The sequence below is a fragment of the Prionailurus viverrinus genome, chromosome D3, assembly GCF_022837055.1.
Source record: "Prionailurus viverrinus isolate Anna chromosome D3, UM_Priviv_1.0, whole genome shotgun sequence".
Taxonomy (NCBI): domain Eukaryota; kingdom Metazoa; phylum Chordata; class Mammalia; order Carnivora; family Felidae; genus Prionailurus; species Prionailurus viverrinus.
Genome location: NC_062572.1, coordinates 82,551,637 through 82,567,991, shown reverse-complemented (window position 1 = coordinate 82,567,991; position 16,355 = coordinate 82,551,637). Strand labels below are relative to the sequence as shown.

Here is a 16,355-nt window from a genome sequence, read left to right as displayed (position 1 = left end):
CAAAAATAAATAAAAACGTTGAAAAAAAAATTAAAAAAAAATAAATAAACGGTAAAAAAAAATTAAAAAAAAAAAAAAAAAAGAAAAGAAATGCAGGCTCTCAGGCCCCACCCCAGACCTACTGAACCAGAATGTGCATTTTAACAAGATTCCAGGGGGACTCTTCTCACATTTAAGTTTGAAACACGGCTCCGTGGTGAACGCGGCAGGGGTTCTATTGTTAAAAATGCCAAACCCCAAGACCCATCCCCATTGAGTGATCTGAGGCCAGGAATTAGCACTTTTCACAAACATCCAGGTAGTTCTGAGGCAGGCAGCCCCCCTCAGGCCGCGCGCTCCTTTGTTCTATTCTTGGTGCATTTGCAAGTGAGGTACAACCAACAGAAGGATGGAAAAAATTTTTTTAAACTTCAAAAATTTCTTTAAACCGGCTTTGAAAAAAATCTCTTTCAACTCCAAACTCAAGTTTGGTTGAAATAATTCAAAACATTGAACGGAAGTTCCACCAAATGACACATAGCTGATTAAACGTCCTAAGCACAGGGGGCCCCTTGAATTTCTTCAGGGCAGCGACAGCCTCAGCCACTTTGCATCTGTGAACTACAACCCAACCTTGGGACTGCGTGTTGCCCTTGACTGAGAGAACTGGGGCCACCCCAAAACATCAGAGCCTCACCGAGATAAAGACACCTCCACTGTCCTCACTGCTGGCGCAAAATGTATTCGGCATCTTCGTAAGGACCACGTGGGGAGCTTTCAAAAAACTTTCCATGCTCGGACCCCAGCTCACATCTCAGTATTTTTTTTTTAATTCTCTGGGTGATTGTTAGCAGAAAAGAAGGCTGTGTATATATGTCTTCAAGCAATAAGAATAAAGTTACAACATGGGGCGCCTGGGTGGCTCAGTGGGTCAAGCATCGACTTCGGCTCAGCTCGGGATCTCATGGTTCACGAGTTTGAGCCCCGAGTCAGGGTCTGGGCTGACAGCTCAGCTCAGAGCCTGGAGCCTGCTTCAGATTCTGTGTCTCCCTCTCTCTCTGCCCCTCCCTGACTCATGCTCTGTCTCTCTCTCTCCCTCTCAAAAAAATGAATAAACAATAAAAAAAAATTTTTTAAGAATAAAGTCACAACAATAATCTAGTGATGGATGTCCTCAAAAGATCTCAACCAGAAAGACAGCTACAGTAGCAGTTAGTAAAACTATGGTAAGCTATTTAACCGACAGTCTACCTTTTAGATTTGGAGAGCTTGCAGTTTTGAACAGGCAACCACAAACTGAATCAATTCTTTATTGTTAAAGTAGAGAAAGAACGTCTATGTGGTAGTCTAGAATGCTGGCTACGTGTTTCAAATACAGACTTGAAAAATATCGATATACTCTGGGATCAAATTTAAGGATACTACAGTAGACTTTATATGATTCCTTCAAGAAACAGCTAAAATTAAATACCTAGAGCTACCTTGTACAGATACCCACGCGACCAGCTGAGTAAAGCAAACAAAACCAATCTGTGACGGATGAAAACTATTAATTCATACAGTTGTTATTTTTCTCATTGATTTGGGAAACATCAAGAGAATATTGTATGCAGAAACAGATGAGGCGGAGAACTTTAGAGAACTCAAAATGTTCATCCAGGTCATTTGCCCTGCTGTTTAAGGAGAACCCTAGCTGACCCAATGGTCACAGATATTAAAAAAGGAGAATTCCATACATTCCCTTACCCCCTCACCTCCCCCCTTAACTAAGCCCCCCACTACTTTCTCAGGGCAGACAGTCTCTCCCTGGCTGTCCTGTCTGCCCCTCCTGGCGATGTATCAATAAACGTCTATCTTCTTTGTTCTGCCTCAGGGCCATCCCCACCCCCCCCACCCCCACTCCCACCCCCACCCCCACCCCCCCCACCCTCCCGCCAGCCTCCATCAGATTGGGCCACACCACATTTGGCGCCCCCCATCTGATCAAGAAACCCCACACTCCCCATCAGGACTGATTTATTTTAATAAGCTTCAAATCATAAATGAGCATCTTAGAAGTGGATTTTGCTGAAAACAAAGTGGTGGGTGTAACCGCGTGAAAATGCCACTCCTGGCAAAGAGTCGAATGGTGCGAATTGCTTTAACCCACTTACTGTAGAAGGATTCAGAGATTTGTCTACGTAGAGTCGTTTGATCAGTTTCAGGGAGTAAAAGGAACTAAGTTTGTTTACATCCGATGTCACTGTTTGAAATCCAAAGGGTACATCTTTGATGTTTCCAAAATGAAGGACCTGTGAAGAGAAAACAATCCATCATCCACAAGCTTTGTCTCTTCCCACTGCAATGGATACAGGACCATGGTCAGCCGCCTCGGGGGAGCAGTATCTTCCTGCTCAACTGTCCTCATAAAGCAAGGCTTCTCAACCTGAGTGTCATTGACATCTGGGGCTGGATAATTCTTGGGGGTGTGTGGGGGTGCAGTCCTGGGAACTGTAGGATGCTTAGCAGCAGACTAATTGCCAGTAGCACTCCTTCCTCCATTTGTGACACCAAAAATGTCTGCGGGCCTTGCCAGATGTCCCTGGGAAGAGAGGGAGAGGAACCGTCCCCAGCTGAGAAATACTGCCATAATGATACTGTTCTCTTTACTCAACTATCGGGGGGATTTTGCCCTTTGTTCAAAATGATGCCTCTGAGGCTCAGACCAAGGCCTTTCTAAACATGGGAAAGAGTGAAGCTGGGGTATAATTTCTATCCAATTTATTTATTACTTTTTTGATATTTACGTATTTATGTATTTATTTATTTATTTTTGAGAGAGAGAGAGAGAGAGAGAGAGAGAGAGTGCACGCGCGTGTGCGCACAAGTTGGGGAAGGGCAGAGAGAGAGGGGGAGAGAGGATCCCAAGCAGGGATTCAGCGCTGTCAGTGCAGAGTCCTACATGGGGTTCGAACCCGCAAACGGCAAGATGGTGACCTGAGCCGAAATCAAGAGTCAGACACTCAAGCAACCGAGCCACCCACGCGCCCCCTTCTATCTAGTTTAGACGCGAGCAAAGAGAGATTAACACCAAGAGAGACCATCACTAGGCAGATGTCAGATTCGGGGATAGAGGGTCTCTAGCAAGGTCTATGTGACCCCATCAGTTGCTCCAACAAGTCGCTCTAACCGTGAGCTGCTGCATCACTGGTGGTAGTCAGCACAAGTGGTGGCTGCCCTGGGTGGGCTACAGTCAGACACCCTTGCCTTGGAATCCCAGCCTGTACCCGCCAGAAACGTAATCTTGCCCAGCCCTTCAGAGCTTCCCTTTCCCCTCTGTAAAATGGACTGAGAATACCTACTTTTCAGCGTTGCTATGATCACTGCAGACATTATATGGAAACCATCTAAAACATCATATCGAAACCTTAACGATGAGGGGCGCCTGGGTGGCTCAGTCGGTTAACCTTCTGACTTCGGCTCAGGTCACGATCCATGGTTCGTGAGTTCGAGGCCCACGTCCGGCTCTGTGGTGACAGTTCAGAACCTGGAGCCTGCTGTGGATTCACTGTCTCCCTGTCTCTCTGTCCCTCCCCGCTTGTACTCTGTCTCTCAAAATAAATAAACATTTAAAAATAATTTAAAAGGGGCGCCCGGGTGGCTCAGTCGGTTGAGCTCCCGACTTCGGCTCAGGTCATGATCTCACAGTTCGTGAGTTCGAGCCCCGCATCGGGCTCTGTGCTGGCAGCTCGGAGCCTGGAGCCTGCTTGGGATTCTGCGTCTCCCTCTCTCTCTGCCCCTTCCCCGCTCATGCTCTGTCTCTCTCTGTCTCTCAAAAATGAATAAACATTAAAAAAAATTTTTTAATAAATAAATAAATATAATTTTAAAAGAAAAGAAAAGAAACCTTAATGATGAAATTAGGAAGTGGGGTTCATGAGCAAACGGCTAAGAATTCTTGAGACATTTTTGGTGCAAAAAGGTAATTTTAATATAGCACAGGGACAGGACCTGTGGGCAGAAAGAGCTGCACTGGGGTTGTGAAGGACTGATTGTATACTTTTAAGTTTGTGGTGGGAAGGAGAATAGAGATAAAGTAAGTCTAAGGATTTTGAAGCAAGGCTTTCAGAACCTTGCGGGGCTTAGGTGCCATTAAGATAAAGTTACTTTTAGTTTTTAATGACATATAAACCTTGAGGCAGCCGTGAGTCCCTGAGGAAGGTCACACTCTGGAGGTTTCAGGTGTCAGTGGGCTGCAAGCTGTAAGGAAATTTAATTTAAGCTACGTGTCTCTTGCCTTTCTTTGTTTCCCTAGTCAGTTAGTAGTTATTCTTACAGTTATATTCTAAGCTACTTAAAACCACGATGCTATCTTCTGGAAGAAGTCCCCTTCTATTTTGTTCCTAACTTTTCTTTCATTCCAACTGATAGCCCAGCAGCTCTTGTGTTTCATGGTGCCCCAAAACGATGTCTGCATAAGGTGATTCTCTCCTGACTCTTAAGTCATAATAACTGCCCTGACACCACACCCTAGGTAATGTCACTAAATGGGCACATTGTGCCTGTGACTCACAAAGCCTCAGTACTGCAGGGTTAGATGTCTGATCCAAGGCAGTACGTAGCTCTCCTGCCTAATGACAGGTAAAAAGACCAAAAAATTAAAGAACCCAGGTCACCATTACTGGGGGAACCATTGTAGGTACTGAAAAGAGCTTTATTTTTATTACTGAGAACAGACCCACCACCAGGAAGGTCTCTTTACCATCCCTTCTCTAGGGGGAGACGAGGAAGGTAAAAGGGGGTAGGAATGGAGGGGTGGGGGGTGAGGAACCAAGGACGGAGAAGAGAGAGACAGCTTTTCTCCACAACTGAAGTTTCTTTTCCAAGCCTCACTCAATTTCAAGTGTAAATTGTTCATCCTGACCAAAATAATACTTTGTGGGTCTTACTTTGTAGGGATTTATGGATATAAGAAGAGGTCCCTATTTTTGAAATGTTTGTGCGTTGATGGAAAAGAAGATTCTACTGAACATAAAACCATCAACCTAAGAAGATAACGGAATGGAATTAGGAGCACATCCACCTATGACCCAAAAGGGGACAAAACTTCCAGGCATAAAAGAAATAATTCATGGGAATGTAATGTACAGCATGAGGACTGTAGTTAATAACACTGTATTATATACTTGAAAGTTGCTGAGGGAGTAGATCTCAAAAGTTTTCCTACAAGAAAAAAAAAGAATTTGTAACAATGTAGAGTGAGAGATGTCAACTAGACTTATCGTGGCGATCATTTCCAACATGTGCAGATATCAAATCATTATATGGTGTACATCTAGAACAAATATGTTGTATGTCAATTATATCACATTTGAAAAGAATGATAACCTAAAATAAAGGTAAGTGAGCAAATATGAAACGTAGCAAGATAGAGAAGATCACTCCATTTGGAGGTCTAAGAATTTTACAAAGCTAGATGGTCAGCCATAGCCAAAAAGAAACTCAAACAACAACAAAAAAAAGTAAAATACACGCACATATACATATAACTATATGCATATGTGGGGGAGGGTCGACATCAGTTCATTGCATTCTTCTTAAATAGGATACTCAAGCCCCAGGGAGTATTCTGGAACGTAAGTAAGCACAACGCATCTGCTTCTTTATCCCTGTTACTTGAAGGCAGAAAAAATTTTAAGTTATTTCTATACCAACATAAGCACAGATCGATGTATCTAATATGGACATATTATAGGGTAGAATATATCACAGAGTAGAATGAAGTTGAGCCTGCATCTTAAAATAAAGCATGATGCCATAAATAAACACGCACTGGACGGGGTATCTGCAGTGGCACATTTAACAAACACCATCTTGATTGATTTTCACAAAGTATCAGAGAGACTCGCCAAAGGCTACTCGTTAGTGTAAATATTGTGATTGCCTAGCAAGCAGGTCCCCAGGTTGTCCATCACAACCTGGTACTTGTAAATGTGGGTCGCAGGAGAGATTAACGACACACTTAAAGATAGATTAAGACGATGCGAGAACTGGCATACTTCTCAATCCTGAGGAATTTTCTCCAAGAGCCCCCATTCATTTTCCCGAGGCACCGCCTCTGTGTTCTGGTAAGTCTGTTCCCACCGAAAGCAGAAACAAGGTATGGAGCTTACCTGTCCAATTTCATTTGCTGTGTCACCTTTGGTGCCTACTTGAGCAAGTGACAGAGAGGTGGAGAGACAGATCGGAGAGAAGAGGACATTGCCCGCTGGCTCCTTTTCACACAGTTGTTTGAACAGGTCAACTGCAAAAGCCGAATTTGCCAGTTGTAGAGCGTCCATTGTGGGCCTGCAGCAAAGGACAAGGATGAGGTTATTTCTAAAGCGTCTCTGAGGTGTTCTCAACAGCATTCTGCCAATGCAACGGGATTCTATTCAAACAAAGTAACGGTCTTGGGTAGAAGAGAGGAAGGAACTTTCAGTAAATGCAATCTGAAAAGCCAATGGTGAAGAAACTTCTGGGAAAATGTCCTAAGGTCTGAACAGTCCAGCATATGGGATCCTCTGTGTGTCCAGCTCTTCCCAGAATCTCCAGATTCAGGCCTACTCGGCCACAAAGGCCATCCTCAGGAGCCTGCACACCTCTTCCTCAGCAGGTGGACGGAACAGTTGATGGCACTGATCAAAATCAGTCGGTCTTAAGGGCGCCCGTGTGGTTCAGTCGGTTGAGCCTCCAACTTTGGCTCAGGTCACGATCTCACAGTTTGTGAGTTCGAGCCCCGCATTGGGATCTCCGCGGCCAGCACAGAGCCTACTTTAGATCCTCTGTCCCCTCTCTCTCCTCCCCTCATCCACTGGCTCTCTCTCTGTCCTCTCAAAAATAAATCAAAAAATCAGAGCAGTTTTGTATGGTTCAATTTAATATTTAGTAAGTGTTACGGGTTGAATAGTGGCTCCCTAAAGGATATGTTGAGGTCGTGAGGGTGGCCCTAATCCAATATGACCAAGGTCCTTGTAAAAACAGGAGAAAAGACACTGAGACAGACGTGCACAAAGGGAAGATGGTGTGAACGCACCCATGGGGAAGGCCACATGACAACAGAGGTAGAGGTGAACTGGTGCTTCTACAAGCCAAGGAACACCAAAGATCACTGGCAACACCAGAGCCTAAGAGAAAAACATGGAACAGACTCTCCCTTACGGCTTGCAGAGAGAGCAGGGCCCTGCAGGTACCTTGATTTCAGGCCCCTCCAGACGGTGGGAGAATAAATTTCTATTGGTTTAAGCCACGCAATTGGTGGTACTTTGTCATAACAGCTCAAGGAGACTCATACAGTCAGTCATGCCTTAGTAGGCCACCTAGAACACAGCAATAGTTAACAAATACAGCTGTTAATGTTTTTGTTGTTAGTACACACCTACAGTGTGGAAGACACTACACAAAGTATTAGAAGGATCAACTGAGTCCCTCCTCTTCTGAGCCTGCCATCTCTGGGGGCAGATACGTAGACAAGTAAGGGGAATGTGCGGCTTCCCGTGCCGTGCGAGCGGTGTGACAAATCATATAGGAGTTAATGAAAAGAGAGAGAAGGTGGGTTCAGCTAAAAATACGGGGCCCGGGGAATTGGAGACAACAGCAAGCGGGCACCTAGTCCTGTCTGAGGACTCTTATTCTCATGTAGGTTCTCTAAGTCCCTGAGACTCTTTCGGTGGGTCTGTGAGGTCAAAACCACTTTCAGGGGCACCTGGCTGGCTCCGTCGGTGGGGAATGCAACTCTTGATCTCAGAGTCTAGGTCGAGCCCCTCGAGGGGCACGGAGATTTTTTTAACGTCATAAAAGTTTTTAGACATTGTTTGTCTTTCCATTGTCAATCTGTCACAAATATGCAGCAGAGTTTCCAGAGCCTGCATTATGTGTCTTCTATTAAACCAAATATTAAAGAGATTCGAGGAAATGAAGAGACAGTGTTACTTTTCTTTCTGCACCTCTTTTCCTTTAGAAAACAGTGGTTTTTCATAGAAATAGGTTATTCGTGTTAATATGTAAGGGTCACGTGATTGGTATCTTCAATAAATGAGTAAATATTTTAAAATTTCTCCAGTTTTAATTTCTGATTTGGTCAATACCAATAGATATAATTGACATCAAAAAAAAAAAAAAGAAAAAGAAAGAAAGGAAAAGAAAAGAAAAACAGCTCTTTGGGATCCTTGGTAATTTTTAAGAGTTCAAAGACATCTTGGAATTGAAAAGTTTGAGAACTGTTATTCTAAGAAAAGGTCGACCTTTCTGTTCAATCCAGTCATTACTGACCAAGCCTGAAGGCACCTAACTGAAAGAGTCAGGGAATAACACTTTTTTGAACAGAACTGGGCTGCATAGACTCTTCAGCCCCTGCCTGAGCCCAGGATAGGAATCCACCTTTTATGGGACGTGTGGCTTGTGTGCAAGATGGATTCGAGAAGGTTATAATGTATCTCAGAGTCTATAAAAGCAAATACCTTACCAAAAAGAATGTTTTGTTGACCCATTCATGCTCGCTGTTCATCTCCAATGACTTCTTCCTCCTTTGTTCTATGCCTCCAATAAGAACAGCTAAGTGAACTTAGGTCATTGTTCTGAAAACCTACCACAAGGTAACCTTAAATCTTACATTACTTTGGGGCCCGACACCTTCTCCTCTCTCTGGGGCGGGATCTGCTCGGGATGACTGTGCACTCCCAGGCAAAGCCGCCCAACATCAAGGGTACGGAAGGCCATGAGACAGAAATGGAAGCACACAGGGTGTTTTGACCAGTACGTCCACCACGAAGAAATTAAAAGAAATTTCACAAAAGGTTTGGGGGATCCCTGTAACAGACTTTCAGGACTTGAAGTCTGGCTTTCTCCAACAGCAAATTTAACACTGATGGGGCTGAGTTCATCAACAACTAAAATTCAACATGAGTCATTTTTCCATCAAATAAAGATGCCTAAATGAGCTATTTCTTCACCAAAGAGAGAGGCCTAAAACCCAAGCCACTGCAAACTTCTTGAAGCTTTTACAACTTGAGGCCTGCTCACATCAATAATAAGATGAAAACATACCAACTCTGCTTGAACAAACAACAGTAGTCCTTCCCAGCATGTACTTCCTACCCTTCAAGAAGAGAAATTAGAATAATTTTGCATAATCGATACAAACTTTACTTTTAAAGTTTGATTTCCTCTGTGTATTCAAGGCCTTGGAGTAATCCGCTCAGGGAATTTTGACTGCAAACACCTAGAAGCGGATCAAAGGGTAAGGAAATGTTCATTTTACCACATTGTTCAAGCGAAGCACTCTTCATTCATCCTTTAAAGCATCTGAGGGTAAATTTAGTCTAAATGGTTCCATGCGATACAAGATAATGGTGGTTTTTAGGACAGCTGATTACACAATCCAGTTAACATTGTGTTGCAATTCAAGGCTTGGATTTCCAGTCCCTGATGGAAAATGTAAATCAGTACACGTCTATCGGCTGATGCTTTCCCGACAGGGGCAGACCCTCCCTTTCAAGAGTCTGTTCCTTTGCATGAAAGTCCTCAGTGTAGGCGTCCAAACAGGTGTGCCTTCTTATCTGTGTGCTGACTGGCTCCTTTCTCAGATAATTCTCCCACGAGTCAGGGAAGGTCATACGGCCTTAATATCTGAGGTCCTAGAGATAACAATATTGTTGGATGCCTGACGAAGGAAGCAGAAAATGGGTGCACACGGAAATCTGTGTAGAGGCAAGCAATCACCAACCAAGTAATCCACCAGATATCGCATGGCAGACCTCACCACCTGCTTGGTGATTAATAACAGCAGACCTAAAAACACTTAAAGCCGGTCTGGTCTGAGGTGGTTCCAAGGGATGACTTTGCCCACAGCCCATCGCCACCTCAGGGTGCTGCAAGACAAAGCATGCAAACAAATCCCAGCAACGTAGCAATACAAGCCCAGGAAAATGCATCCGGTCCTACACGGGCCATTTTGTGCAGCTAATGCTATACAAATTATGGGTCCAAGGGTAGAGGTTAGCAAGTCCTCCATCATAATTGTACATGCCTAATGACCTGTGTTCAGAGTGTGAAAAATCACTGCAGGTTTTTTTTTTTTTTATTTGTTTTACTTTTCACTTGGTCACAGAGAGAACTTCTGTCCTTTTCATGAAAACCCTCTGACAGGGGCGCCTGGGTGGCGCAGTCGGTTAAGCGTCCGACTTCAGCCAGGTCACGATCTCGCGGTCCGTTGAGTTCGAGCCCCGAGTCAGGCTCTGGGCTGATGGCTCAGAGCCTGGAGCCTGTTTCCGATTCTGTGTCTCCCTCTCTCTCTGCCCCTCCCCCCTTCATGCTCTGTCTCTCTCTGTCCCAAAAATAAATAAACGTTGAAAAAAAAAAAAAACCCTCTGACAATTATAACAAAAAGAGAGAATTTTCATTACAGCTCCAACGTAGGAAACGCTACATGTTTTAGTCACTTAGATGTTTCAAAGGCACTTTTATTTCAGCCAGAGAAAAGTGAGATGGAAACATAAGTCACAAGTACAGACGCAACAAACAAAAACTTGTAAGGACGTATTGCGAAGTCGTCTATGTTTGCGTTATGTCCTAAAATCGTAAACCTTGAAAGTGCAGCCAGATCTTGGAATGGATCTAGTCCGGCTCCTCCTGTTCATGTCCCAGTGAGGAAAGTGAAGTGGGCAGAGATGAAGTGATTGTCCCAGGCCACCCACACAGGGAGGTGAAAGTGGCAAAACCAGACTTTCATTTCCACCAGCTGCCAGCCGGGTACTCCCGACCACACCTCATCGTAATCGTGTCTTGGCTGGTATGTGTTCTCTCGAGTGTCTTGGGAGCTCCAAAAATTCTACACATCCTGAATTACCCCTTTAGAGACACCGAGAGACTTTGTGTATTTTGTTAAATCAACACAAAACTTTGTTTCCCATTTTTGAAGAAGTTCTTGTTCTCTCTCTGCTATTTACATCGCAAGCTATTAATCTGATATTGCTCTCATTTAATAAGTATGGCCTGAGCACCTAATTTGTGTCAGGCACTGAGCTAGACATTAAGGAACCACAGGGGAACACACACTTGGTTCCTGCCTCTGAGGAGCTGTCGTGTGGCCTCACACGTGTGATAGTGCGATTAGTGTTTGGACGGGGGCACAAGTTACTTGTGGGGGGCACAAGTACTTCGGGAGAGGCAGTTCACTCATAGAAAAATCTCAGTGAGGGGCGCCTGGATGGCTCCGTCGGTTAAGCAGCCAACTTCGGCTCAGGTCACGATCTCGCGGTCCGTGAGTTCAAGCCCCGCGTTGGTCTCTGTGCTGACAGCTCAGAGCCTGGAGCCTGCTTCAGATTCTGTGTCTCCCTCTCTCTGACCCTCCCTTGTTCATGCTCTGTCTCCCTCTGTCTCAAAAACAAATAAACGTTAAGAAAAAAAATTTTTTTTAAAAAGAAACATCTCAGTGAGGTCTCCTCAGAATCCGTTCCATCCAAGTAAGTCCCACCAAAGACGGGTTCTAAAGGATAAGTAGGAGATAGTCATGCAAAAGTGTGTGCCGGAGAGAACAGACCCAATTCAGAGAGTGCAGGTGACTCCCAAATGAGAGCAGGCACATGTACTAGGATGTAAGCTGGGTCACTGAGCTCATTTCTCTAGACCTAGAGCTGGTCACTGGCCCCTGCATAAAGATTCCTAAAGGTTCTTTTTTTAAATTTTTGTTAATGTTTATTCATTTTTGAGAGAGACAGAGAGAGAGACAGAGCATGAGCGGGGGAGGGGCAAAGACGATGGAGACAGAATCTGAAGCAGGCTCTGGGGATCTGAGCTGTCCGCACAGAGACCGACATGGGGTTGAACCCACAACCCGTGAGATCACAACCTGAGCCCAAGTCAGACACTTAATTGCCGACTGAGCCACCCAGGCACCCCAAGATTCCTAAAGTTTTTAATGCATCTAAGCCAATGGTCCTCAAACTTTTCATCTGTAGACCATCTGGCTGAGATAAAGACCTTATGGACAGGTCGACCATATGTCCCGTTTTGCCTGGGACAGTCCTGGTTTATCTGTGTTGTCTTAACATTAGCAAGAGTGCCCCTTTCCCTCTCAAACATGCTGTATTTGAACCAGATAAGTTCACTCTACCAACAGACCCATTCTTCTATGCACAAATGCATGTGCACACACACACACACACACACACACACACACACACACAGCTATGTACATAAGCTTTTTCATTCCTTACCGGCTAACTTTTCACTGTGTCAGGTTATTGTGGAAATCATTTAGCCTCAGTTTACAGATGAAGAAAAATGTGGTGAATAAAAAACCTCTAAGATTCGGTATAGCCAGTCCCTAGGCAATGTGTCGAGAAACCTTGTCTCTAATAATAATAACTACAGTGGAGAATGCCTAAAACCCCAGTCTCTGCTGTCTGCACTCCCGAGAAGAAAAAGTCAGAGCCGGATTAAGAAAATAGGAGTTCTTGCAGCTTCTGCAGCATGAAAGAGTTATCATGAGGATTAAACAAAGTCATGAAATGAGTAGATGCATGTGAAAAGTGCTTCGTTAGCAGGAAAGGATAACGCAGCTATTAGTAATAAGGCCAATGGCTTGATTGCCGGTGGCAGGGGTGCTGCTGTGCTCAGATGCCCTGTTTGGAAGCCTGATCTTGACCCCTGAGCCTTCCCACTGCTGCTTAACACTAGAGTCAGGCTTGCCACACCAGAATGACCAAAATTGCTCTGACTGCATGCTTTCGAAGTCAAGCAGAGGGATCGAAGGGACAGAATTGAAAGCATTAGGAAGCGAAGAAATAAACCGGCTGAGTCATCTGGAGAATGCCTTTCTTCAGGCCGGCTGCCATCTCTCCACCCGTCAAGGAACCCAACCAACTTGCGCAGACTGGTGAGGACTGAGATTTGGGACACACCTGATTCTATTCGAAACCTCTTTGGTGACGTTGGGGTGAAAAAGTTAAGGGTACCTGTGGAGTCGTGGAAAAGTCTACAAGCTATGAGTTTGAAGGCCTGCAATCTCCTTCATCTCCCCACTTAGAAGTCGTGTGACCGCGAACAGTGCTTCGCCTCTGTGAACCTCCACTCCTCATCCACAAGCAAAGGGCTGAGCTGTAGTCTGGCTAAACCCCTCAGCTCTGCAAATCCATGTGTAATCTGATTACGAGCCAACTGAACAGCCTGGCTTGTTAAGTTGATCTTTAGTATGATACACTTAAATAAACCACAAAAACCATAGTGTCTATCAGGAAGAAACCATGAACCAGCCCATTTGAAAGAACACACACTGGAGGGGCGCCTGGGTGGCTCAGTCAGTGAAACGCCCGACTCTTGATTTCGGCTCAGGTCATGATCTCATGGTCGTGGGTTTGAGCCCCGTGTCAGGCTCCATGGAGACTACTTAGGATTCTCTCTGTCCCTCCCTCTCTCTGCCCCTCCCCTGCTCTCACACGCACATGCTCTCTCTCTCTCTCCCTCTCAAAAATAAAGAAACATTTAAAAAAAAAAAAAGAACATATATTTGAAACATATAAATTGTTTCAACTGTCCTGAAACCCATAAACAGGGAGGGAGAATAGTCTCCGCCCGGAAGAATGTGGTTGCTAGTAAAGCGAACAGTGACTGGTTGCTTTAAATTGCCAAAAAGAAGAGTGGTTCCAAAACTGAACTCTCACCCAACCAGGAAGGTGGGCCAGACTCTCAAACGCCTTCGCAGTCTCTCCGGTTTTCAGCACCTGGCCCTTCCTGAAATTAGTGTCACAAAATCCTTCTGAATTCCCAGGCACGGCTGAAGATGTCCTCAGGAATACTTTCTCCTCCGGGAATCACTGTTGCGCTGCCCGCCCCCCACCACCACCCGAACCCCCAGCCAGGTTACACCTTCACAGTTGGATGTGATTTTGCTCCCTACCTGGCATTCCTGGTTCCCAAAGGACCCAGAGCTCAAAGTGCCGCCCATGTGGCAACACTACAGCCCACAGCCTATCCTTGACAGTAACCATCATGGCGACCGACTCCACCATCTTGAAACAGCTCAAATAATTATTGTGTTTCAAGAATCTCCCTGAAAAATCGCCCTGCTACCGCGCTTTGCTCACCTGGAGTCACCGTGATCCTGGAAAACGCACAGCAAGGGAAAAGGAACACGAGAGCCTCCCAAGGACCTTGATGTAGGAGCAACCCTCTGTGGGGCAGAGGCAGGGCTGGCTCCCCTGAGCAGGCACCACTCCCTCTGTGACCACTCCCAGCCTGCGCTCCCGGCTCTTACTCATGCCTCTTGGCAGCAGGTCCATGACTGGAAAAAAAAATGATTCAGGTTGAAGTTGCTGTTGTCTGCACAGCCTCCAAAGGCCTCCGACATGCTCGGGCAGGAAGGGCTTCGGTGGATCCTGCCTTGGGCTAAATATGTACATACATTCATCAGGGCAACCCTGATAGGCCACGTGGGACCGGAAGGTGAAATATGATATGAAATAGAAGGAATATGTGACGGTCGTAATGATTCAGACTGCTCAAATAGGGTGGTGCCCGAAAAGCTCCCTAACCCCCACCTTTCCACGTAAACTGGGGCAGCTCTTTCTGCTAGGTGCGAAACAGGTACTCCCTATTAAACAGGATGGCGATCACAAAGGAAGAGGGCCTGGAAATTAAATGAAGTATGCTCAGCAAAATACGTAATCCCAAACTGATAGGAGAAAGCGCTTGATGAAGTTCCTGATGATTAAGATACACAGCTTTGCTCTCTGTGGAGCCTGCTCTTTGCAGGTTCCAGAGTTCCTGCCATCCTGCGGCTCCTTCATTCAGTGGGACCTACACGCTTCCTACCAAATCTGTTCTCAGGAAAGTCCCTGAAACCAAGCCATTCATTTTTCTGCTCTGCTCCCATTATCATCTATATGTTGTACAGTCTTTTCTATCTGACCACAAGACGGTAACGATAAAGACGGAGAATCCTACAGATGAAAGACCAAGCCCCATTCATTTTTTTTTTTTTTATAAATTTTTTTTTTCAACGTTTATTTATTTTTGGGACAGAGAGAGACAGAGCATGAACGGGCAAGGGGCAGAGAGAGAGGGAGACACAGAATCGGAAACAGGCTCCAGGCTCTGAGCCATCAGCCCAGAGCCCGACGCGGGGCTCGAACTCCCGGACCGTGAGATCGTGACCTGGCTGAAGTCGGACGCCTAACCGACTGCGCCACCCAGGCGCCCCAAGCCCCATTCATTTTTGTAACACCAGCTCAGTATGGGCTTGAGAGACAGCGTGCATGCAGTCGACAAATACCGGTCTAAATGAATGAGAGCGCCTCATTTTCCCAAACTAAGATTGACTGATCGCTTCCCTTCCCCCGACGCCTGGTTATTATTAACCAGGATCAAAGTCATAAACCAAATGAGTTGAACTCTGAAAGGAGAATCTCAGGAGCAAGTGGAGGCAAGAAGGTCCTGAGAGGGTGATGTGGGCAGGCTGCCTCTCAAAACTTACATCCCCAGCTGGAGTGGGGAGATGTGGGTTTAGGGGCAGAGTCATACGTTTAGAAACCTACTGTACCATTCGATGCTTGAGATATCCCAGTCCAAGTGCTTAACCTCTCTGGCCTCAGTGTCTTCATCTGTGAATTGAGACACACATATTCATGAAGACAGAAAACACATGAAGTGTCGGCATATGTGTGTGCCTCCTAACTACGGTGGATATTATTTACCACTTTGTCTATTCCTCAGGCAGGCACGGGCTCAGGGGATAATCATAATGGCCAAAAGCCTGGTGCAGAATATTCACACCCTAGTCTCTACAATAACTTATTGAGCAGCTGCTGCCTGCTTGCCACTGTGACCCAAAGATTTTAAGAGACGTGCACTTGAATCAGAGGGCTTTGTCCATTCCCCCTTCTGGTATTTGAATTCCCTCTGTAATACTCTTGCTCAGTGCTTGTCAAACCTGAACAGAAATGCTTCCAGTGAGGGGCACCTGGGTGGCTCGGTTGGGTAAGCCTTCGACTTGGGCTCAGGTCATGATCGCACGGCTCGTGGGTTCGAGCCCCGCATCGGGCTCTGTGCTGACAGCTCGGAGCCTGGAGCCTGCTTCGGTTTCTGTGTCCTCGTCTCCCTCTCTGCCCCTCCCTCATTCATGCTCTGTCTCTCTGTCTCTCAAAAATAAATAAACATTAAAAAAAAAATTTTTTTTTAAGGAAATGCTTCCAGTGACAGGAATTTAGCAATGCCCGAGGAAGCCCGACCATAATTCTGTCGGAAATAAATACTCCATTGAAGATATTTAGTGGAAAATGATACACCGGTTTGTAAGAAGCGCCATTTGCTTTCTAATTCCCCTAAATAATCGACAATTTTCTCCCCTTTCTCTTTCATTT

General features: G+C 45.4%; 1 protein-coding gene across 1 annotated transcript in view; it reads right to left on the bottom strand.

Annotated features, from left to right (window-relative positions):
- SERPINB5 (serpin family B member 5) overlaps nucleotides 1–16,355 on the bottom strand; it is a 42,458-nt gene that overhangs the window by 11,388 nt on the left and 14,715 nt on the right. Inside the window, exons 2-4 of the mRNA XM_047828837.1 lie at nucleotides 14,082–14,209; nucleotides 6,132–6,306; nucleotides 2,133–2,270 (exon numbers count right to left, since the gene is read on the bottom strand). Coding sequence (XP_047684793.1) covers nucleotides 2,133–2,270; nucleotides 6,132–6,299 — 306 coding nt within the window. The 5' untranslated portion in view covers nucleotides 6,300–6,306; nucleotides 14,082–14,209. The remainder of the gene's footprint in view (nucleotides 1–2,132; nucleotides 2,271–6,131; nucleotides 6,307–14,081; nucleotides 14,210–16,355) is intronic.